Consider the following 19,844-nt stretch of genomic DNA (forward strand, 5'->3'; position numbering starts at 1 on the left):
TTGATTGGAATGATCCCTAAAGGACTGTTCCGCCAGCCCAGGATTAGCTTTGTATTCCGTAATAGATTTCCAGTGTTGCCTAAGTGCTCTACCCCGGAATGCCCTCAGTGCAGAGGAATCATACAGTCCATCCCTTTGGCAAAATGGGGACTTGTCCTGGGTTGAGGATCTGACTCAAATTGAGAACACTGAGAATAACTTTGTGAAATTTGATTAAAATGCACCAATTTTGTCCCTTTAAAAATGTTTATAAAATTCTTAGTTTTCTCAAAGCCACTTTCAGACGAGACCCCAAGAAACTTTTCTAAGAAGTTGTTGATAACACTATGAATCTAATAAATAGGGCAGAAAAGAGTGAATTTTTCTCACCACCCTTTGTCAAATTAACTAATTATTTTCTTCTCCTTTCAGAAACTAGGGATATGGCATGTGAACCAATCATAAAACTAAATGATTCTTGGCATGATAATCAAAGCCGAATAGGTAATGTATTGCATAAGTGAATGATTTAGCATTGATTCCATTTTCAGCTACCAGGTTTCTCTTCTGTATGTGAGTAATGCAAATGTTCAATATCATGCTACACATAAGAAAAGCAAGTCCAGAGATGGTAATATACTGAAAGTGAAGCAATCAGACCTCCATCTGCCACCTAGAATTAGGCTATATGTGACAGCATTTATCTTGAGGTGGTTCTAGCGTAGTAAATTTTCCATATTGACACTAGATTGTTTTTGATAAATAGAGGACTGATGTTGCTTCTTTGATGAGAGAGCTTTGTTGAAGCCTTCTATGTCCTACAGTTATTATGTACCTTCCACATCATGCCGAAGCCTGCTAGCCAGGCAAGGAACTAGGGATGGAACCGGGCTCTCAGGATGAAATCCTGGCCTCATTGGAGTAAATGGGAGTTTTATCCTTGACTTCAATGGTACCAGGATTTCACCCTGAAAGTTAATCCAGACTTTGGCCCACTTACCAGACTGGGCCCATTATGATGATGCATACACAAATTAGAACTACAATAGATAGATCAGTGAAGGATAAAACAGACAGACAGAAAACAAATTGCTTGATATCAGGTCTGACTACAACTGTGGCCATAGCCCTTTAACCTCACCCCACAACTCCAACATTCATGATGCCTCAGCTATTTCAATTGATCTCTTTCTCCTTCCAACAGTCATAGATAATGCAGATGGCTCACGTTACGCTGATGGTGTGAAACAGCCTGACCCAACTCCAGTTACAGATGATAATCATGTGGGTAGTGGTTCAACATATGACGGAGATACAACAAACCCCACCATCATCAGAATTCACACGGCTGGTGCCCCATATTATGAAGATACAACCCCAGATGCAACAGATTATTCTTCTGTGTCGGGCAGAAAGGAATATCATTCCACAAGTACCAGTAAGAATAATGGATTATATACTATTGTAGCTTAACTTGTCCTCTTAAAATAACTGTATGAAAACATTGCACTGTGATTCAATTCTTAGAATGCTAAGGGGCATCACTGGTGGACACAGTGTGTCTTAGGGCATCAAAATCTGTAATGGCTTTGTAACCACTGTAGCCATGGAAAAGAGAGAGCACAATCTCTGCCCCATATTCCTGGTGCTCTTGAGAAAGAATTGGACGGAAAAAAGTTGTGTGTCTTTGTGATCATAGAAACTTTTTTTTTCACTTTCCAGAGACATTTCATAATAACATGAGAGTGTAAAGCAATCACAAACCAAAAAAGTTCTGCTTTTCTTCCTCCAGGAATAATTTCACAGTATGTGTGATGATAGATCTTTCTAAGAGCCTGGTGTTGTGCCTACTGCAATCAATGGGAATATTATGGTTGATTTCACTGGCAGAAGGATCAGGCTCAATGAAATCTAGCAAAACATTATTTCTATAACAAAGAAATATCACAGGTGCAAAGGATGAACATAATTAAGTATTTTACCAGAAGAATCTGGAAAAGTAAGTGCAGAAAGATAGGATGTCAGTACCTAGAGATCAAGCTGGAATAGTCTTACCTACCTAATAGTCTCCGGTATGATCATATTTGTGGAGTCCATATTAAATAATACATGCATAAGAAGAGAGTTACAGTACAAATGCAGTTGAATCCCTTCTTTGCAAACCGTATGTTGTAAACTGTATTTGATAAGCATATCACAATATGCAAAAACAGTAAAAATGTTGGTGCTGTCAGCCTTCCGTTTATGGCTTTTCTTTTTCCAGGAGATAGGGAAGGGCTTTCTGTATAGACCAAAAACCATATTCTGCCCTGAGCTACATCCGGGAAGCCCTAGAGGAGACAAAATTGGGTCTGGGTTAACCATGGAGTTGTATAGGTGTGACCTAGGGCAAAATTTGTGTAGGTGAATAGAAGAGAATTAAATTGTTTCATTTTCTTGGTTTTCTTTTTCTTTTGACTTCAGGGCACATGTGGTAGAAGATTTTCTATTTAATCTCTTTATGTTGATGGTTAAGTACCTATTAGCTTTCATATTTGTAAGCACTTACATGGCCCACATCCTCAGAGTATGTGCGGGTCTCACAAATATTAATAAATTTGCCCTCACAAATTGGGAAGTGCTGTATGATCTCCATTTTAGAGAAGAGGAACTGAGATACAGGAAAACTAAGTGACTTGCCCAAGATCCCGCAGGAAGTGTGGATTAAGCCTAGGTTTCCTTAGTCCTGTTTCAGCAACTTAACCACAAGATCAGCCATCCTTCCTCTGTAGCAGAGAGCATTCCTCTGGGCTGTGGACACAAGGTTTTATTTAACCGTTCACTAACCATTTACAAGTAGAGGATACCAAGAGATCATGCCATTGTCCTACCCATCGATGTTTAGTTAAAATGTTTAGTTAATTGTTTGTTGAGTGGAAGTGTTAGCAGAGGATAAATTTGATTTGCTGGTGGTACTGTACTTGTGGGACTTTGGGCCTGCTTCTCCACATGGCTTACCAGTGACATCAAAATACTATGGCAGGGTAATGGGAATTAATGTTGGAACAACACTCTTCTCAAATTTCGTGAATTGTCTTTCCAAGAGGAAATTCTCCTCTTTTCTGCTTACAATTGTAGTCTTTGCCTGGACCAAAGCTCATAATATGTAAAAATAATGGCAGCATTACAAACGGCCTCAAGCACTTTTGTAGGTTCCAGATCCAGAGTTGCCACAGCTACAAGAACATAAATCCAGGCTTCGGTGAGCAAGTTGTTGTCTTTGCCACCTTAGCTGCCATGCTCATTATCATTGGGCTGCTGCAAATTCACACTCCCGTGAACAACCAGTGTTAGTGATTAGATACCAAGATTAGAAAATCAATTATATTTAATGACGAACTAAACAAGGACCCCAGTCTCCTCTCCTTTTATCCTTCCACTGGACCAACAAATGAAAGACCTAGGCTTCCTATAGTGTGAAAGCTCTAACAATGAGAACAGCAGGAGTGGTGGCTCAGCAAATGAAAAGTTACAGTTGATTCACCCTTCATCACACAGATGATATTGCAATACCTTTCGATGACAAGCGGGGTGAAGATTCAACCATGATTTCACTGATAACTGATGGTGTTCCTGGAAAAGACAGTGATCATCCTAGCAAAGGACAACATCCCACAAGTACTAGTAAGGCTAATGAATTGTAATAACTTTGCCAACTGCAGACTGTATTTAACCTACTCTCTTATTCTGGCAGGATATTATGATAAGTAGCCAAGTACTTATCTTCAGCATTGGAACAACATTTCAGAACAGAGCTTTCTGGGGTAGTTAAATCAGAAATGAGATCTACGGCAGTCACTGGTGATCAGAAGGGACAAGTGGAGACAAGGGTTGCCTTGTAACCTGCGTTTAAAGTTAAGAAGTGATTCGTGGACTCTTTGGTGCATATCTCTCATGTTCCATTTCATCACACCTATTCACCCTATACCAAGCAACATAATTTAATTTGTTTTGGGCTACAGGTACCTCTGTGCATCATCACTTGCAGACACTGTATATGAGAATTAGAAGTGCAATTTCTGCCCCTTTATGCAGCATATGTGTGCTTTGATACTTGATTCATCAGTGTGTGGTTTTAACTCATTCATGGCTGTGAAGTAGGTAGCACAGATCAAAATCCTGACTTAACTCACTAAGGAGGTACTTTGAGGGAGTGACAGAGTTAAGGTTGGAGATGCCATCCTGCTTGTGCACTGCATATAGGAATAGATTGTATTTCCAAGTGCTTGTTGTCATTTGCAGCATGACCACAATGGTACTGTGCTTACCAGGCTTCTTGGGCTTTGGGATACTTGAAGAGACATTAGGTGGTGACCTTTCCTCTAGTATTCAGTAGAACTCTAGCACTGTTTCCTGCCCTCTTCCTGAATAACTGTGCTAAGGTGTGTAAAAAGCAACTCCCTGTGATATCTTCCTCCAGCATCCAGTGCACCTGTGCACCATGGGGTAGGATCTTATGAGTAGTGGGACAGCAACATTAAGTAAAATCAACTTAATTTTTTTAAAATGGGTCTTTAAATATATTTGATGGAATTCTTCATTTTAACGTTTTGGGATTTTTCTTTTGTGTTTAGAAAGTTAGGAACCATTATGATTTAACTGGGAATTGGTCCTGCTTCGAGCAGGGGGTTGGACTAGATGACCTTCTGGGGTCCCTTCCAACCCTGATATTCTATGATTCTATGATTAGGAAAGGGATGCCACAATGCCACTATATAAAGCCATGGTACGCCCACATCTTGAATACTGCATGCAGTTTTGGTTGCCCCTTCTCAAAAAAGATATATTAGAATGGGAAAAGGCACAGAGAAGGGTAACAGAAATGATGAGAGGCATGAAACAGCTTCCGTTTGAGGAGAGATTAAATAGACTGGGACTGTTCAGCTTGGAAAAGAGATGACTCAGGGGGGATATGACAGAGGTCTATAAAATCAAAAAAGGTGTGGAGAAAGTGAATAGGGAAGTGTTATTTACCCCTTCGCATAACACAAGAACCCAATGAAATGAAAGGCAGCAGGTTTAAAATCAACAAAAGGAAGTACTACTTCACACAACGCATGATCAAACCTATGTAGGGTGACTAGATGTCCTGATAAACTTGGGACTGTCCCAATATTTAACTCTTTGTCCTACATCCCGACCAATGTATGATTGGGATGCCATTTGTCCCGATATTGTAGGGTTGCCAGGCATCCGGTTGGTGCAGGGATGGCAGGCTCCCTACCTGGCTCTGCGCAGCTCCCTGGAAGCGGCGACATCTCCCTCTGGCTCCTAGTTAGAGGGAAGGCCTGGGGGGCTCTGGATGCTGCCCCCACCATGAGCACAGGCTCTGTAACTCCCATTGGCCAGGATCTGTGGCCAATGGGAGCTGCGGGGGCGGTACCTGCAGATGGAGGCAACAGTAGCGCATGGAGCTGCTTGGCCTTGCCTCCGCCTAGGACCCAGAGAGAGATGTCACCACTTCCGGGGAGCCACCCGAGGTAAGCACACCTGGAGCCTGCACCCCCTCCCGCTGAGGGCTGGAGCTGGGGCTGTACACCCCTGACACGGGGCTGGAGCTGCTCGGGCCAGCCGGCCTGGGGTTCCTCTGGTACTGGGGGTTGGGTGGTTTGGGGTTCCAGCCACGGAGAAGGTAGGGGAGCTCAGGGCTCCTGCCACGGGAGGCAGGACCTTGTGTAGGCAGGGGCAAGGCCATGGGGGTAGCCTTCCCGAAGGGGGGAGTCCACCCACCACCCATGCCCACCCATGTGTCCTGATATTTTATTCTTGCGATCGAGTCACCCTACACCTCTGGAACTCATTGCCAGAAGATGCTCTGAATGCCAGAAGTATATGTGGGTTCAGAAAAGAATAAATTCATGGAGGATAGGTCCATCAATGGCTAGTAGCCAAGATGGTCAGGGTTGCAACCCCATGCTCTGGGTGTTCATAAATGTCTGACTGCCAGATGTTGGGACTGGATGACTCGATAATTGGGGATGGATATTCGATAATTGGCCTGTGCTGTTCATTCCCTCTGAAGCATCTGACATTGGCCACTGTCAGAAGACAGGATGCTGGGCTTAATGGACCATTGGTCTGACCAAGTATGGCCATTTGTATTGTCTTATGTGTCCTTGGAAGGACATAGATGTTTCTGGAAGGGGAAACGAATGCAGTATAGGAGTTCTTGTTGAAATTCCCAAAGACTTTTTCCACTTGGCTCAACCAGAACACTGTGTCCAGTTCTGGGAGAACACATTATCCAGTTTTATGGAATAGAAGAAATCAGTTCAACTCTGGACTCATCACTAAGGTTTCTTTATTCGCATACAGTTAAACTACACTTCAGTTGATCAAGCTCGAGAGTAGAGGGCGGGTACAGGGTATACCACAAACCCAAGATACATAATCATGAATTAGCTTATCGACATACTTACACTAAATACTATTTGTTAATACATTATATCATATATTTTATGATTGATGCACTAATTTTTATAATTGATCCTGGTACAGATCATGAATTGTCCAAGAGCTACAAAGTATGCTAGTAAGCAAAGCTGCAGCTACAAGCTTATCACATGTGACAATTCTTACAATTTCTTTATCAACTACCTATATATTATTGACAAGGCCACTTGTGAACTTATGCTTTGTCCATTGTTAACCTCTGTTTCCTTACCTCTCTTTCTTCATTCCTTCTTGCATTGTTCATGCAAGGCCTACATTTCTAATGGCTTTTTGTGGTAAACACTGGGACTGGTGGAGAAAGAAAATAATAGAATGATTTCTTTCTACCATCTCTTGCTTCACATTGATGCCAACGGAACGTAAGCATGTATCTAAAGTTAAGCATATGCTTAAGAGCTTTTCTGGACAGAGATAAACGGATGAAGGAGGCCCTGATCACCATAGGTATGGCAGATATTTCCCCAATCACACAGGTAATATAGCAGAGTTAGAAGAATAGGATTCCTTACAGTGGTATTAAAAGCTTTATGAAGATGGGGAGGCTTCTTATGTAAACAAATGTGACCTTCTGCCTGAGAAAATGTGAAAGAGGTTCACACCTTATGGACATCCTCAGATGGAGACATAAAAGATCAATAATATTCAAAATAAGAAACATGACAGTTAATTTTCTAGTTGTAGGTTTGGATGTGGAGCAAGACTTTCTCTACAGCATGGCTTCTGGAAACCTTAGTCTTGCTAGGGCCTAGTAGGGAAAAAACAGTTCCAAAATGGCATAAAATCTTGACTTGTTTTGCAATTTTGTTGTCTGGTTGTTTCTACTGGGATTTTTTTCTTCTTGGTTTCCTCTTTCTTTGCATGAATAGTTTTGTGCTGTTGCAAAATCTGTGTATAATCTTGGACAGGGGCTTCGTGATGAACGTTTGGTTTTCTTTTCCTTAATTGTTTATGAAATGCATTGACACTTAAGGCTGATGTCTTGCTCGTGTTCTCACACTCCTCCTTCACTGGCATGACAAAGTTTTGGGGTGAAAGTTAGAGTGGAGTGAAGTTTCAATGAAAAAAATGATAAAAAAAATTCAACAATTTTGTGCACATGTGTGTGAAAATATGTTGCTATTTCTTGATCAGTTGTAGTGTGAAAATATTGGCAGGATTGCTTAGTAATATATGGTGATGCAGTAACTCTTCAGTTAAATCTGCTGTGGGGATGCCACTTGTGGATTTTCCTGACAGGAACTATCATCCATTGTTCAACAGCATCTTCTTTAACTGAGAGCAAGGCATTGTGCGAATTATACCAGCAGGGATTTCATTTTACTGCATTACAAACTAGCAAAACCAATTTCAAAATAAATTGTTACATTTATGCTATCTATCTCCCTGAACAATCTTCTCCCAGATAATTCTGTGACATGGGAAAAATGACAGTTACAGAAGAGAAATCTAAGGATTGGCTCCCATTATGTAGTATTCAGATCACGCAGACACTGAGGCTTATTCCATAACCACGATTAGGGTCCCAGGGCAGGATCTCACTGATTGGTAAGTAAATCACATGGCTTAGGGTAAACAAAATGGGATCAGCTTTATTCCCATTAGGAGTTAAGCCCCAGAGAGAGCCAAAATATAGTTCTTAGGTAGGATGGGAAAATCGTAGCCTAGATATCACAGTAGCTGTATAGATACACGAGAAAGAGAGACCGAGAACATCGCAGGGCTAGCCAACAATACTGCATCAGTTTAGCTAATCTGAAGGCTCAAACCCATACAGTTATATATGGGTAACAAGTCACACTCTAGCTCTTCCAAGTGGATCTTTACAATGCATTTGAAATGGCCTGCCATTATTGCTGCTATTTCCTCGTCTGTTGCTGCAGCTGCATTGCACATTATCACTGGGATGTCCTCCATCAGTTTCACAACCCTAACCTCAGGATGTCGTGAATGAATGGATGAGGGAAAAAACAGTGATAGTGTTGAATAGAGCAGAGGGCTCTGTCTGCTGTCCCCTTTCTTTGCCCTTTGCACTAGAGAAAGAAAACGACCTGGTGTAAGAGGAACAAAGAGGTGAACATATTGTGAATAGTGGCTCATTAAATAAAATGTCGATAATTCATCCAGCCATCATCACAGCAGATGAGGACTCCCTACGTGGGGCACATCATGAAAACTCTACTCAAGGTCAAGAAATTCCTGGATTTATTCCTTTGCAGTGGCACTCGACAGATCACAAAGAAGAGCATCCCACCACTGCTATCAAGGGTAATACATTATAATCCTTTTATCTAATGTACTTCTGTAAGATCTGTTAAGTAACCGGTGGAAAGGAACCTGGCAGACAACCAGCTTTTCTCTTGCTCACTGAGTTTACCATCTATTCCCAGGTTTTATTTCCCATTGACCAGATTCTGAAAGGAACAAAGCATCCACAGCACTCTACTGAAGACATTCTCCCATCATTTTCTCTCTCCAAGCCCAACTAGGCCTTTTGCTGGATCCTTTAGGGAAGTCATACTCTCCCTGTGGATGTGCCAGGGTATCAGGATAGCCCGGCTCTGCAGGTTCAGTGCCTTCACTGATCTCCGAGTTAGAGAATCCATTGATTGCTGCTACTGATTTTTTGCTTCCACTTTAAGTAGACCATTTTGTGCTCTTGTAGCTTCTTCCTTTTTCTTTGTTCACAATATTTCCCACAAAATCATGTCACCGAATAAAAGCAGCTTATCAAGTGCTGGTATGATGGTAGGCTCTCTTGTATATAAAAGAAACCCCTATATATCGACTAATTGCTAAGCTAAATAAATCATTGAGGTCTGTTGTTAAAACAAAGAGTAAAGGTGAGAATTATGCTTTGTGTTGGTACTAACTCAGAGGAAAAGTTCAAAGGAAATTAGCATATTACAACAGATGAGACTCATATGACAACGATGCTGCTGCTGAACACTCAGTACAAGAGCTACTAAAACCTAGGCTCTTTCCTGAGTGGGACAACAATGAGAACGATGATTATTATTGAGGATAGTGATTAATTGCCCATTTATCTCCTATACTTCATTTAAGCCCTATAGATATAGCTTAGTGAAGAGTAGCATTGGGATGCCATTCACAAAATTTACCATATTTGGAAAGATGACATGTGATGGATGATGGCATGTCTGGTGATGCTGTGCCATTGCAAGACCATGACTTTGTGTGGCACTAATTTCAGGAATGGCATTAGCAACATATTGACCCCTATGATCGCTCACGAATGGGAACAGGGAATGAACATCCCTGCTCTACACCTGGTTTTCAGGTTTTAAAAAGCATTATATTCAGAGTTCTGTAATTTTCCTGAATTTGCTGGGTCCCCTACTATAGTGAGCCATTTACATCATTTTAAAAGAAATATATCAAGTAATTATCTCCTCTGTGAAATTATGTGTTCCTCACCTGAACTTGAAATGGGAGATGGGGTGTTCAATAGATCTCTACAGAGCTTTATATATTTTCTTATATTTTCTTATTGTCTGACGTTATGGACACCAGATTTAATGAATAATTAGGGCTTATGATTTTAGGATTTCACTGATAAATGCTGATAAAACATGCCCAATGCAATCAATCAATAGGTGTTTATCCAATGAACATGGGAAAAACACCAGAAATGGTAACTTGAATCTCAGGGCTTATCTAGACGGAGCTGTAATGCATCCTACAGGGGTCTGATTTCTAAAGTGCACGAAGTGTTGCGCATTAATTGGTCCATGTAGACCCTACTGGTGCTCAGTAAAGGTTCCCTAGGTGCTTTAACATAGTGCTGTTTGAAATAGTACCACATTAAAGCGCACTAGGGAAAAGCTTACAAAGAGATTACTCCTTACAGTATATACAAAGAAAGAGCCCCAAAACATCCTAATTTTTGGACATCTACATGAAACTCAAAAATTTTCTAAAAAGGGCCCCAAAAAGAAAATAATTAAACCATGATAAACAGAAGTCCGATGAATAGAGTTAGGTTTCAGAGTAACAGCCGTGTTAGTCTGTATTTGCAAAAAGAAAAGGAGTACTTGTGGCACCTAAGAGACTAACCAATTTATTTGAGCATAAGCTTTCATGAGCTACAACATTGCATTCGATGAAGTGAGCTGTAGCTCATGAAAGCTTATGCTCAAATAAATGGGTTAGTCTCTAAGGTGCCACAAGTACTCCTTTTCTGAATAGAGTTAGTAATTAGTAGAAATGGGCCTCAGGACAAACTCCAGATCGCAACTCCCTGTACATTGGTGACACATGACTCCAAGAACATATCCAAATATGAATGCCCTGGTTTTCCCCTCTCTCAGTACTGGGATGAACCAAACGCTGCATACCTCAACAACCCTGCAATTTGAGGAAGTAGGGATCTGTAGCTAAACATTGCCACTCCAGCCTGTAACTCATGGCTATTTGGGTGATAATCCTTCGCACTGATAATGAAGAGCATCTGAAAAGATAAGCATTTCTATATGAATTAATGTGATCTCTTACTTAAGAGACTATCGGTTGCTAAGTGTCCGTGTGGGTAGCATCACATCAAAGGAAGGCCAATAACTTATAAAATAAGAATTGTGGGGGGTTTTTTAATGTTGATTGCATTATTAAAGTTGATTTTGCTGGATTAGGGGTGTGCATGTGCAGAAAGTTTTTCTCTCTGTCATTGGCATCATAAGACTTAATCAGGACATGATAGGAGACAAACATCTAATATTACTAGAGACCAAATTCCGCTCTCCTTTCTCAGTTATTAACAAGTCCGCTGATATATTTTTCCCTGAGGAAATGAACGCAGGATTTGACCCTAAAATCTTACTTTGCTTTGGCAGTTTGTTTGCATAACAGCTGGGTGTTTCTGGTGGGAATTCCCCTGCTTCATCTCTCTTTTGGCAATTGACTTTATGCCCATTGCCAATATCCTAGTCAACCTCTAAATCATCCTCTGGCCAGGGGCTTTTGTTCTCCTTACACTTATTGTTTATATAATAAATTAATACCAAAGGCTCATGTCCTTTTAACGTTCAGTGCACTACTGACATTATTATAGGCCAATACATAAAATCAAAACTTCAGTTGAAAAGCTGTGGTGGTGCTTCTTGTGACTTTGTTTTAGAACATGTCTGCAGTTCAAAAAGAAGGAAAGAACAAGAAGAAACAACAAATGGAGAATGAAAACAAGAAGTAACAACAATGGTTCCTTTAATGTAGAGCAGGGTTCTGTCTTTTTTACATCAGATGAGATATTTTATTTTGCTGCATCATAAACTAGATAAAGAAGTTGACCCCAATTCCAAATTGTTCTGAATGATCTTTTCCCAGATAATTATGTGATGTAGAGAGAGAATGTCACAAGTGAGTAAACTAGTGGTCACATACCATTACATTGCAACCAGATCATGCAATCTCTGCAGATTCAATGTCATTCCTTAACTATGATTTGGAACCATAAGCAAGTCAGTCACAGTGCTCAGAGTATTTTCCCTTTAGAAGCTCACACAGAGACTTTTATTTCCAGCACACATCTTTGAGATAGGGATTATGGAACTTGTACCTGGATAGCACATGTTCCTTTGCAAGTGCATAAGAAAGACACACATGGCTAGAAAGCTTAAAGACACATGGATAGGGAACTCCACAATAACAATATATGCACTTCACTAATTTGCCCCTTGTGATATGTAGAATAAACAATTACCCTCCTGCGCTCCCAAGTGACTCTTTACAAGTGATGGAAATGACAAGTTTATGCTGCTGGTTGGTCTATTGCTGAATCTACTTCCTCTTCTGTTACTACTGCTGCTTTGCTTATTATCACTGGAATGCTCTCCATCAAATTTACATCTTCTCATCCCAAGACGATGTGTCTGGATGAATGAGAAAAGAACAGTGGTAATGGTAAACAAAACTGATGGTCTTCTCTACTATCCTCCTCTTTCTTCACAATATTCACCAAAGAAGGACAAAGACTGTGGGTTTGACCGTAGGGGGACAATCAGGAAGGTTAATCCAAGTTAACTAAAGGAGTGAATTGAAAATGGATTAGTTAAATTGCATTAAACCCCTGTGTGGATACTCCCATTCAGAATTAATGTGGCCTTAATTTGGTTTAGTTTAATTTATTTAATTCTGAATGAGTGTCTGCACAGCAGTTTAATGCAATGTACTTAATTCACCTTAAATTCACACCTTTAATCAATTTGTCTCAATTTTCCCAAGTCTCCCCCATGTAGAGAAGCTCTGAGTGTCAAAAGAGCAAAAGTTGAAAATAATAATGGGGTGGTCTCATAGCAAATAATTCATTAACCCATCATCACAGCAGATGAAGATTCACACGATGGGGCAAATCGTGAAAACTCAACTCAAGATCATTGGATTCTTGGATTTATTCCTTGGACATGGCACTCTGCAGATCACAAGGAAGAGCGTCCCACCTCTGCCAGCAAGGGTAAAACCTTACAACAATTATAACTAATGTCCTTCATACAGAGTAACTTGCTAACACTGATAAACAGCAGCACATAAGAATAAACTCTCCACTGATAGGATCTGGCAGCTAATCACCTTTTCTCATGTTATCTGAATTGTCCATTTATTCCCAAATTCTGTTTCCAATAGGTGAGATCCTGAGAGGTGCTGAGCACATGTAATGTCCCACTGAATACATTCTTCATCATTTTTGTCCCTCCATACTCTGTTAGTCCCACTTTCTCACACCTAAATTAAATAAGTCCCAGCAGGACAGCTAGGCTTACTGTAAAAACAATAGATAAGAATTAAACCTTTGGTGGCTCAATAAATAAAAAGTTCTTAGTGTATTTAACTTCACTGTGACAGATATAGAGTCACACAAAGATGGTGCAGCTGGTGAAGACTCAGTGCACGATTTATTAAAACCTGGATTTTTTCCTGCAGGGGAGAACTAGATGATAAGGAACAGCAACCGCCTCATAGTAGTAAGGATAATAATGGATAATCCTTCTATATAATGAGTTTTATTTTAAGTCTATAGATATAGCTAAGTAAAGAGCCACACTGGAATTACGACACTATCCTTGGAAGGATGACGTATGCCAGCTGGTCAGCCTTTCAACTGATGGTTTGTCATTCTGGATCAGGTGATTATGTTTGCCATTGATTCCAGAAATGGATTAAGCAGCATGATAACCTATATGGTTGCTCGGAATAGGGAACAGGGAAGAGATTTCTCTGCTCTACTGTAGGGTTTTCATTTTGGAAAAACCCTGTATTCAGAGTTCCAAAAGTTTTCAGAACTTGCAGCATCTAGCTTTACTGGTGCACCATTAACGACATTTTAAAGAAACTCTCAAAAATATTTCTCATAAAACCTCATTGTGGTTCCTTAGTGTGACCTGAAGTGGGAGACAGGGTGTTCACTAGACTTCTACAGACACAGCAGGCATTTCCTTTATCTCTGAGTTTATGACCACTTGATTTCATGACTAATGTAGTTAAGAGAGGTGGGAACCATCCAAACCCTCAAATCTGAACACCTCTGTTTGGTGAAATTTGATTTCAGAGTGGGTTTTAAATCTGAGCTTCATGGCTGACTTTTATCTGTATCATCAGCTTACCCAGAAGCTGTGTTCCAAACTTCCCCAGACTTTACTGGAGGTCAGATCTGAAATCAAGCACATTTTGACTCAATATCCATGAACAGACTATGATACCATATTAGATTTTCTGCTCTGAGAGGAGCAATATACTCTTGGAGCAAAAACTCAGTAACATATCAGGTAAGGCAAACGTGATTTTTCTTTATTGTTATGTTAATACATTAACAATGTGGCTTTTGCTGAGGTAGGGTTTTGTGGAAACTGTAAACTCTCGCTCTGTGTACAGATCTCTGGCAACACAAATGTTTAGGATTAGAAGATGGAAAATATATTTTAAATACATTAGGGTATTTCCGATATTTTTGTTTTCTTGAATTTATTGGTGTTTGTGGTGATATTTTCTCTGGCTAAACTTCAGTTCTAGCAGATGGCTTTATGCCCATTGCCTATACTCTAGTTCAGCATGGTATATATTCTCTGGGCAGGGACTTTTGTTTTCCTTGCACTGGTAGTCCATTGTACCCTAGCTCATGTCTTCATCCTGCTCTCATAGATATGGCATGTTACTCTTGCTACTTGATCTTCCATTATTACTGCTAGTCCTTTTGCTGCATCGACTTCCTTTTCTGTTGCTGCAGCTGCTTTGCCCATTAGTGCTGGGTTGTGCTCCATCAATCTCACTCCTCCTGATCTCAGGATGATGTGACTGAATTGATGAGAAAAAAAATGAACAGAACAGAAGGTGCTTCTGGCTGTCATCCTCTTTCTCTACTATATAGAAAGGGAAAAGACAAAGATGTATAAGAAGATCAAAAGGTGAAAAAACTATTGGAGGTGGTGGGTCAGTAAATAAGATGTTCAATGATTGATTCATCCAACATCGCAGCATACGAGGACTCTCATAATGGAAACTCTACTCAAGGCCAACAGATGCCTGGATTTATTCCTTCACGGCAGCACTCTGCAGATCACAAGGGAGAGCATCTCTACACCTCCACTGCTGGCCAGGGTAATCCATTATAATAATGTTATCTTATGTGCTCCATCTACTGCCTGTTGAGAAACCTGAGCAAAAGAGGAACTCCAAACGGCAAACTCCTTGATGGCAAATGGCAATTAATCAGCTTTTCTCATCCTATTTGTGTTTTTTATTTATTACTAACTCTATATGGAATCCCCTCTTGTTGGAAGTTTTTAAGAACAGCCTAGACAAACACCTGTCAGGGATGGGCTAGATGTACTTAGTCTTGCCTAAGCACATAGGGATGGACTAGATCAGTGCTACTCAAAGTGGTGGTCCACGGATCGGTGCCTGTCCACAAGCCATCGGCTGCCGGTCTGCGTGCACATTGGAAAAAAAAATTGCCGGTCCACCACATCAGATAGCTTGAGAAGCACTGGACTAGATGACCTCTTGAGGTCCCTTCCAACCCTATATTTTTATGATTGTGTGATTCTATATTCTATGGCCAGATCCTGAGAGGATGCTGAACACTTGTAACTCCTTAATGTAGGTCCTCAGCGTCTCTCAGGATTTAGCCGAGTACAAGCAACGCAAACTTTATCTATAATTTTATGCTATCACCCATTCGAATTAATATGGTAAATTCATCATTAAAGGGATTACTCAAAAGGGGATGACTCATAGACAAAAGTGGTATCTCGGTACCATAAGCAATTTTCTTTATTAGTTTGTTTCTGGATGAGTGAAGAAATATTTTGTTAGTGGATGACTTGAATAAGTGAACAGATTTAGTCATTTTAAAAAATTGTAAGTTATAGTAAGGTATTTATTATATTTATCCTGCTGAATCATACAGACAAAAAGAGAGGAAAATTTGTACTTGGTCTGCACAGTGGGGTTTTTTTTTTAATTCTCTGTCATTGAAGATATTTTAGTCATGTATTTGTCCCTTCCAAGCTATTCTCTCCTCCTTCTTGATCCTACAATTAAATCTTCATAATCCTGTACATATGACAACTGTCATGACTATCTCTTGACATAAAAATCATAATTATGCCACAAATTCATCTTTATTTCAGAGAAGGAGGCATTATTTTGACTTTCTTTGCTAGTAGAATACAGTAATTTCTGTTACTGTGAATGCTTCACCATTATTCAGGGATAATTTCCAGCAAATCACAATTTCTTCCAGTAAAAGCGTAAAATCTGTTGTAAAAACAAGAAGAGATGAAGATATAATTGTCTGCGTGCTGGCTCATTATCCAAAAGTTCATATCAGGTTTAACATCATCACAGCAGATGAGGACTCACAGAAGAATATTACACGTGGTGAAGATTCTAGGCAAAGTCCCCTAAACCATGGCTCTCTTCCTGAAGGAGACAACAATGAGGCGAAGGAAGGACATCCCACAAGCACCTGTAAGGATATTGAATTATAATCCACTTGGTTAATTGATTTTATATAACTCTTATGGACCAAATCAGCTTTAAACTCATAAAAATAGCACTAAGCACCACATTTGTCTATAATAAGCATAGGACTAAATCCGAAGGATCTTAGTCTATTTTTTCTCAGACCTTACTTGGGCAAAAATTGACTGATTTTATAAGTCCCCACCCTTGACAAGATGTCAAAGGCCTCTTGCAAAGTACTTCTGGTGCAGAAGTGTCATTCCTAGAGAGATGACTTTGTGCTGTGCTTAGTCCAGAAGTATCAATGGCAACACAGTGACAATTAGGGTTATTTATATTGGCAAGCAGGGAGTAAACTTCTCTGCTTTTTACCTGGGTTGACATTTTAAAAGCCCTGTGTTCAGAGTTCCATAGCTTTTCTGAACTTGTTTCGTCCATCTCCGACATGCACCATTTGTAACATTTTAAAGATGGAACTATAAAATGATTTTTTGTGTAAAACATTGTCACCATTTTTGAGAGAGTAATTCTGTAGAAGAGAGTTAAATTTGCCACATCTCCACAGATGCCGGAGGTATTTATCTTAACAGTTGATCTTTATTAGTGCCATATTTTTAGCTTAGTGGTATAAATCTCAACTGTAATTAAATGGTGTATGAGGAAGGTGCGTCTCTCGACTGAAATCAGTGACACGCCCTGCTTCAGAAGCTATGTCTTTTGCTGAGTGTTGCTGAGAAAGTCCGTGACACTGTGTTTAACTCATTTCTAGCTGTGAGAGGGGCAATAGCAGATGAAGGGTGTAATAAGTGTCTAGCACACAAGTATCTTCGTAAGAGACTGGTTTTATTTGCTGGCCTCAGTCACATGATATAGGTCAGGTTTACATAGCAGAGGTGGGAATGCCATGAGTCCACTGCTTCATGTTATGAGTGGGATGGAATGCATAAAAAAATCTGTAATGTTTAAAGTCAGATGCTGTTCAAACTTTTTTTAAAATTGTTTTTAAAATACTGAGTTTGATTTTACTGGCATAGAGTTATGTGTATGGAGATGTGGGTGTCCAATTTTGCAGTCTGGTCTTTGACAACATAACTTGAAGGGAGAAAATTATCTAAAAGAACTAAAGGCCAGATCTTGCAGTCCTTACCAAAGTCAGGGGCATCTCGCTTACATAAAGACTGCAGTATTTGGCTTTAAAGTGTAACTTTGGGGTTTTTTTCTTGGTTTCTTGCTGTTTTGTGGTGGGAATCTTTGTGTCTTCATCTATCTTTGAGCTGATGGGTTTGCGTACAGCACTCTTCGCACATACTGTATATTCTCTGGGTTTCCTTGCACTAATCTTTTACAACATGCATTGATGCCAGATGCTCCAACCTGTATCTTGTACTCATATTCATTTCAATATTGTCATATTTATTGGCCAGTTCCTCTTACCATTTAATTCAGTGGCTGAACTTGTATTGATTTCTATTGATTTCAAAGGGAGCAGGATTAAACCCTTTGTTTTTTGATGGAAGTGTGCACAAATTTTTAGCTTCTATATGTAAGGCTGATATATTGGTAGTACTTTTGTACTTCTTCCTGATAAGCATATCTCTGTCATCCAGTAGTGATGGTGCAGTGTTTCTGCTATCCTTGGAAGGTTTTCATTTCATTAGGTGACAAACTAGCTGGAAAAAATATGGTTTTTTGAATCTTTTGAATTTTTTTGCATTGCAGAATAAACACTCTTCTGTCTGCTTGTTAGAATTGGTTAGTTGTAATTACAAAACAATAAGTGAAATACCACTGTGACTTATAGCGATTTAGTTTTTGAAAGCAATACAGTTTCAGTGTCATTAACAAAAGATGAGTTAGAGGAACAATCAAATAACAGAAAGGTTGCTGCTATGTGGTCTGCCACTGCTGCTTCTGTAACTTCCTTTGTTCTTGCTACTTTGCTCTGTATTACTGGAAGAAATTCCAGAAAATTCACATTTCCTGATACCAGAAGTGGATGGATGGGAAAACCAGTGATACAGCTGAACAAAGCAGAGGGTCATCTCTATTTACCTCTTCTTTCTCCACTATATACATGAGTAAAAAACAAAGCCCAGGTGTAGAGAACAACAACGAATGGGAATCATGTAAGTTAAGACTCATCAGTGAAGTGCTCTACATTGATTTCACTATTGTCCTAACAGCTGTGGATCGCCACCATTACACACATCATGAAACCACCACCCACGCAAAACCTTTTTTTTCCCCATGGTGGCATTCTGTAAGTTCCAAGGAACAGCACCTGACAACTGCCAGTAACGGCAAAGAATTTATATAATTTCACCTAAGCAGCTTTGCTTAAAGTCTGTTGATAAAGCTGAGTAGAAGGCAGCATGGAAGTATATATGAAGTGGCAGCCAAACAGCCTTTCTGATACTGTGTTGGCTTCTTATGTGTTTTTCCTGTTTCTGTTTCCAATAAGAATAACTCATTCTTTTATATTCACTATGTATTCACTGGAACTAATCTGTTGCGTCTTGAGGTCCTAATCTAGTGCACTTTTATATAGCATGTGCAAAGGGCAAAGTTTATTGGAAAAACACAAGTGAAAATGTGCATACTAGATAGCTAGCTGCTGGAGTGATAAAAACATTTAAAATGTGCATAATAATAAATATCTTGGCTTTAGAACGTAACTTATTTTAAATGCATATGTGGCATATCTGTAGCAACATAAACCCTTGTTTCTTACTGAGAAAGAATATATTTTGTTGGTAGCATCACAGGAATAGAATAACAAATATGATTATGTTTACAACTACAAATTATGTGAAAGGGATTTCTTAAGATTTCTTAATTGGAACTGTCACATTGAAATAGAGAATATATATATTAAATGTACTTGGCCATTATTTTCCTTGGTTTCCTAAGTTAATTTTTTAAATGACGGTATTCTTCCTCTAAGCCTGGATTCTCCATTGGCTTGATCCTACACTGAAGTCACCATAATCCTATACTTGTTACATCAAAGTCAGAGCAGGATTAAATTCAAGGAAGAATATATGGGTTTTACGAAGAAAAAATCCTTGATCAATCACAACTAGTTTTTAGCATAAGCCAAGATCTATTAGGCTTTGTTAACAAAGGGCCACACGCAGAACAAGTAGGGCTCTCAGTGACACCCGAGAGTGTATACTGATAGAGAAACTTTTATGGTTGAATGACATCAGCCATCTCTTAGAGTGATAGGCTTCTACCTACGTTGACTTCCACTGTTAGCAGGATGCTTTCTCTTATTGTGGTTTATTGGTGGAGGAGTTTGTAGTGATTTTATGCCTGGTGAACAAAACTGTGATGTTAATGGATGTTTTATAAAAAAGTTATGTGTGCAGAAGCTATTTCTGTGCATAAAAAGAAAGGTCCCC

General features: G+C 39.6%; 1 protein-coding gene across 4 annotated transcripts in view; it reads left to right on the forward strand.

Moving 5' to 3' along the window:
• Nucleotides 1-19,844, forward strand: part of CD44 (CD44 molecule (IN blood group)) — a 102,205-nt gene that overhangs the window by 40,376 nt on the left and 41,985 nt on the right. For 3 of the 4 annotated variants that reach the window (XM_084632298.1, XM_084632299.1, XM_084632300.1), the window contains exons 5-7: nt 412-483; nt 1,184-1,417; nt 3,517-3,642. In XM_084632298.1, the coding sequence (XP_084488424.1) occupies nt 412-483; nt 1,184-1,417; nt 3,517-3,642 (432 nt within the window). Of the gene's footprint in view, nt 1-411; nt 484-1,183; nt 1,418-3,516; nt 3,643-8,595; nt 8,737-12,805; nt 12,935-14,949; nt 15,073-16,323; nt 16,447-19,844 lie in introns of all 4 variants that reach the window. The other variant, XM_084632297.1, reaches the window with a different exon arrangement.

The sequence above is a fragment of the Lepidochelys olivacea genome, assembly GCF_965140295.1.
Source record: "Lepidochelys olivacea isolate rLepOli2 genome assembly, chromosome: 6".
Classification (NCBI taxonomy): Eukaryota; Metazoa; Chordata; order Testudines; family Cheloniidae; genus Lepidochelys; species Lepidochelys olivacea.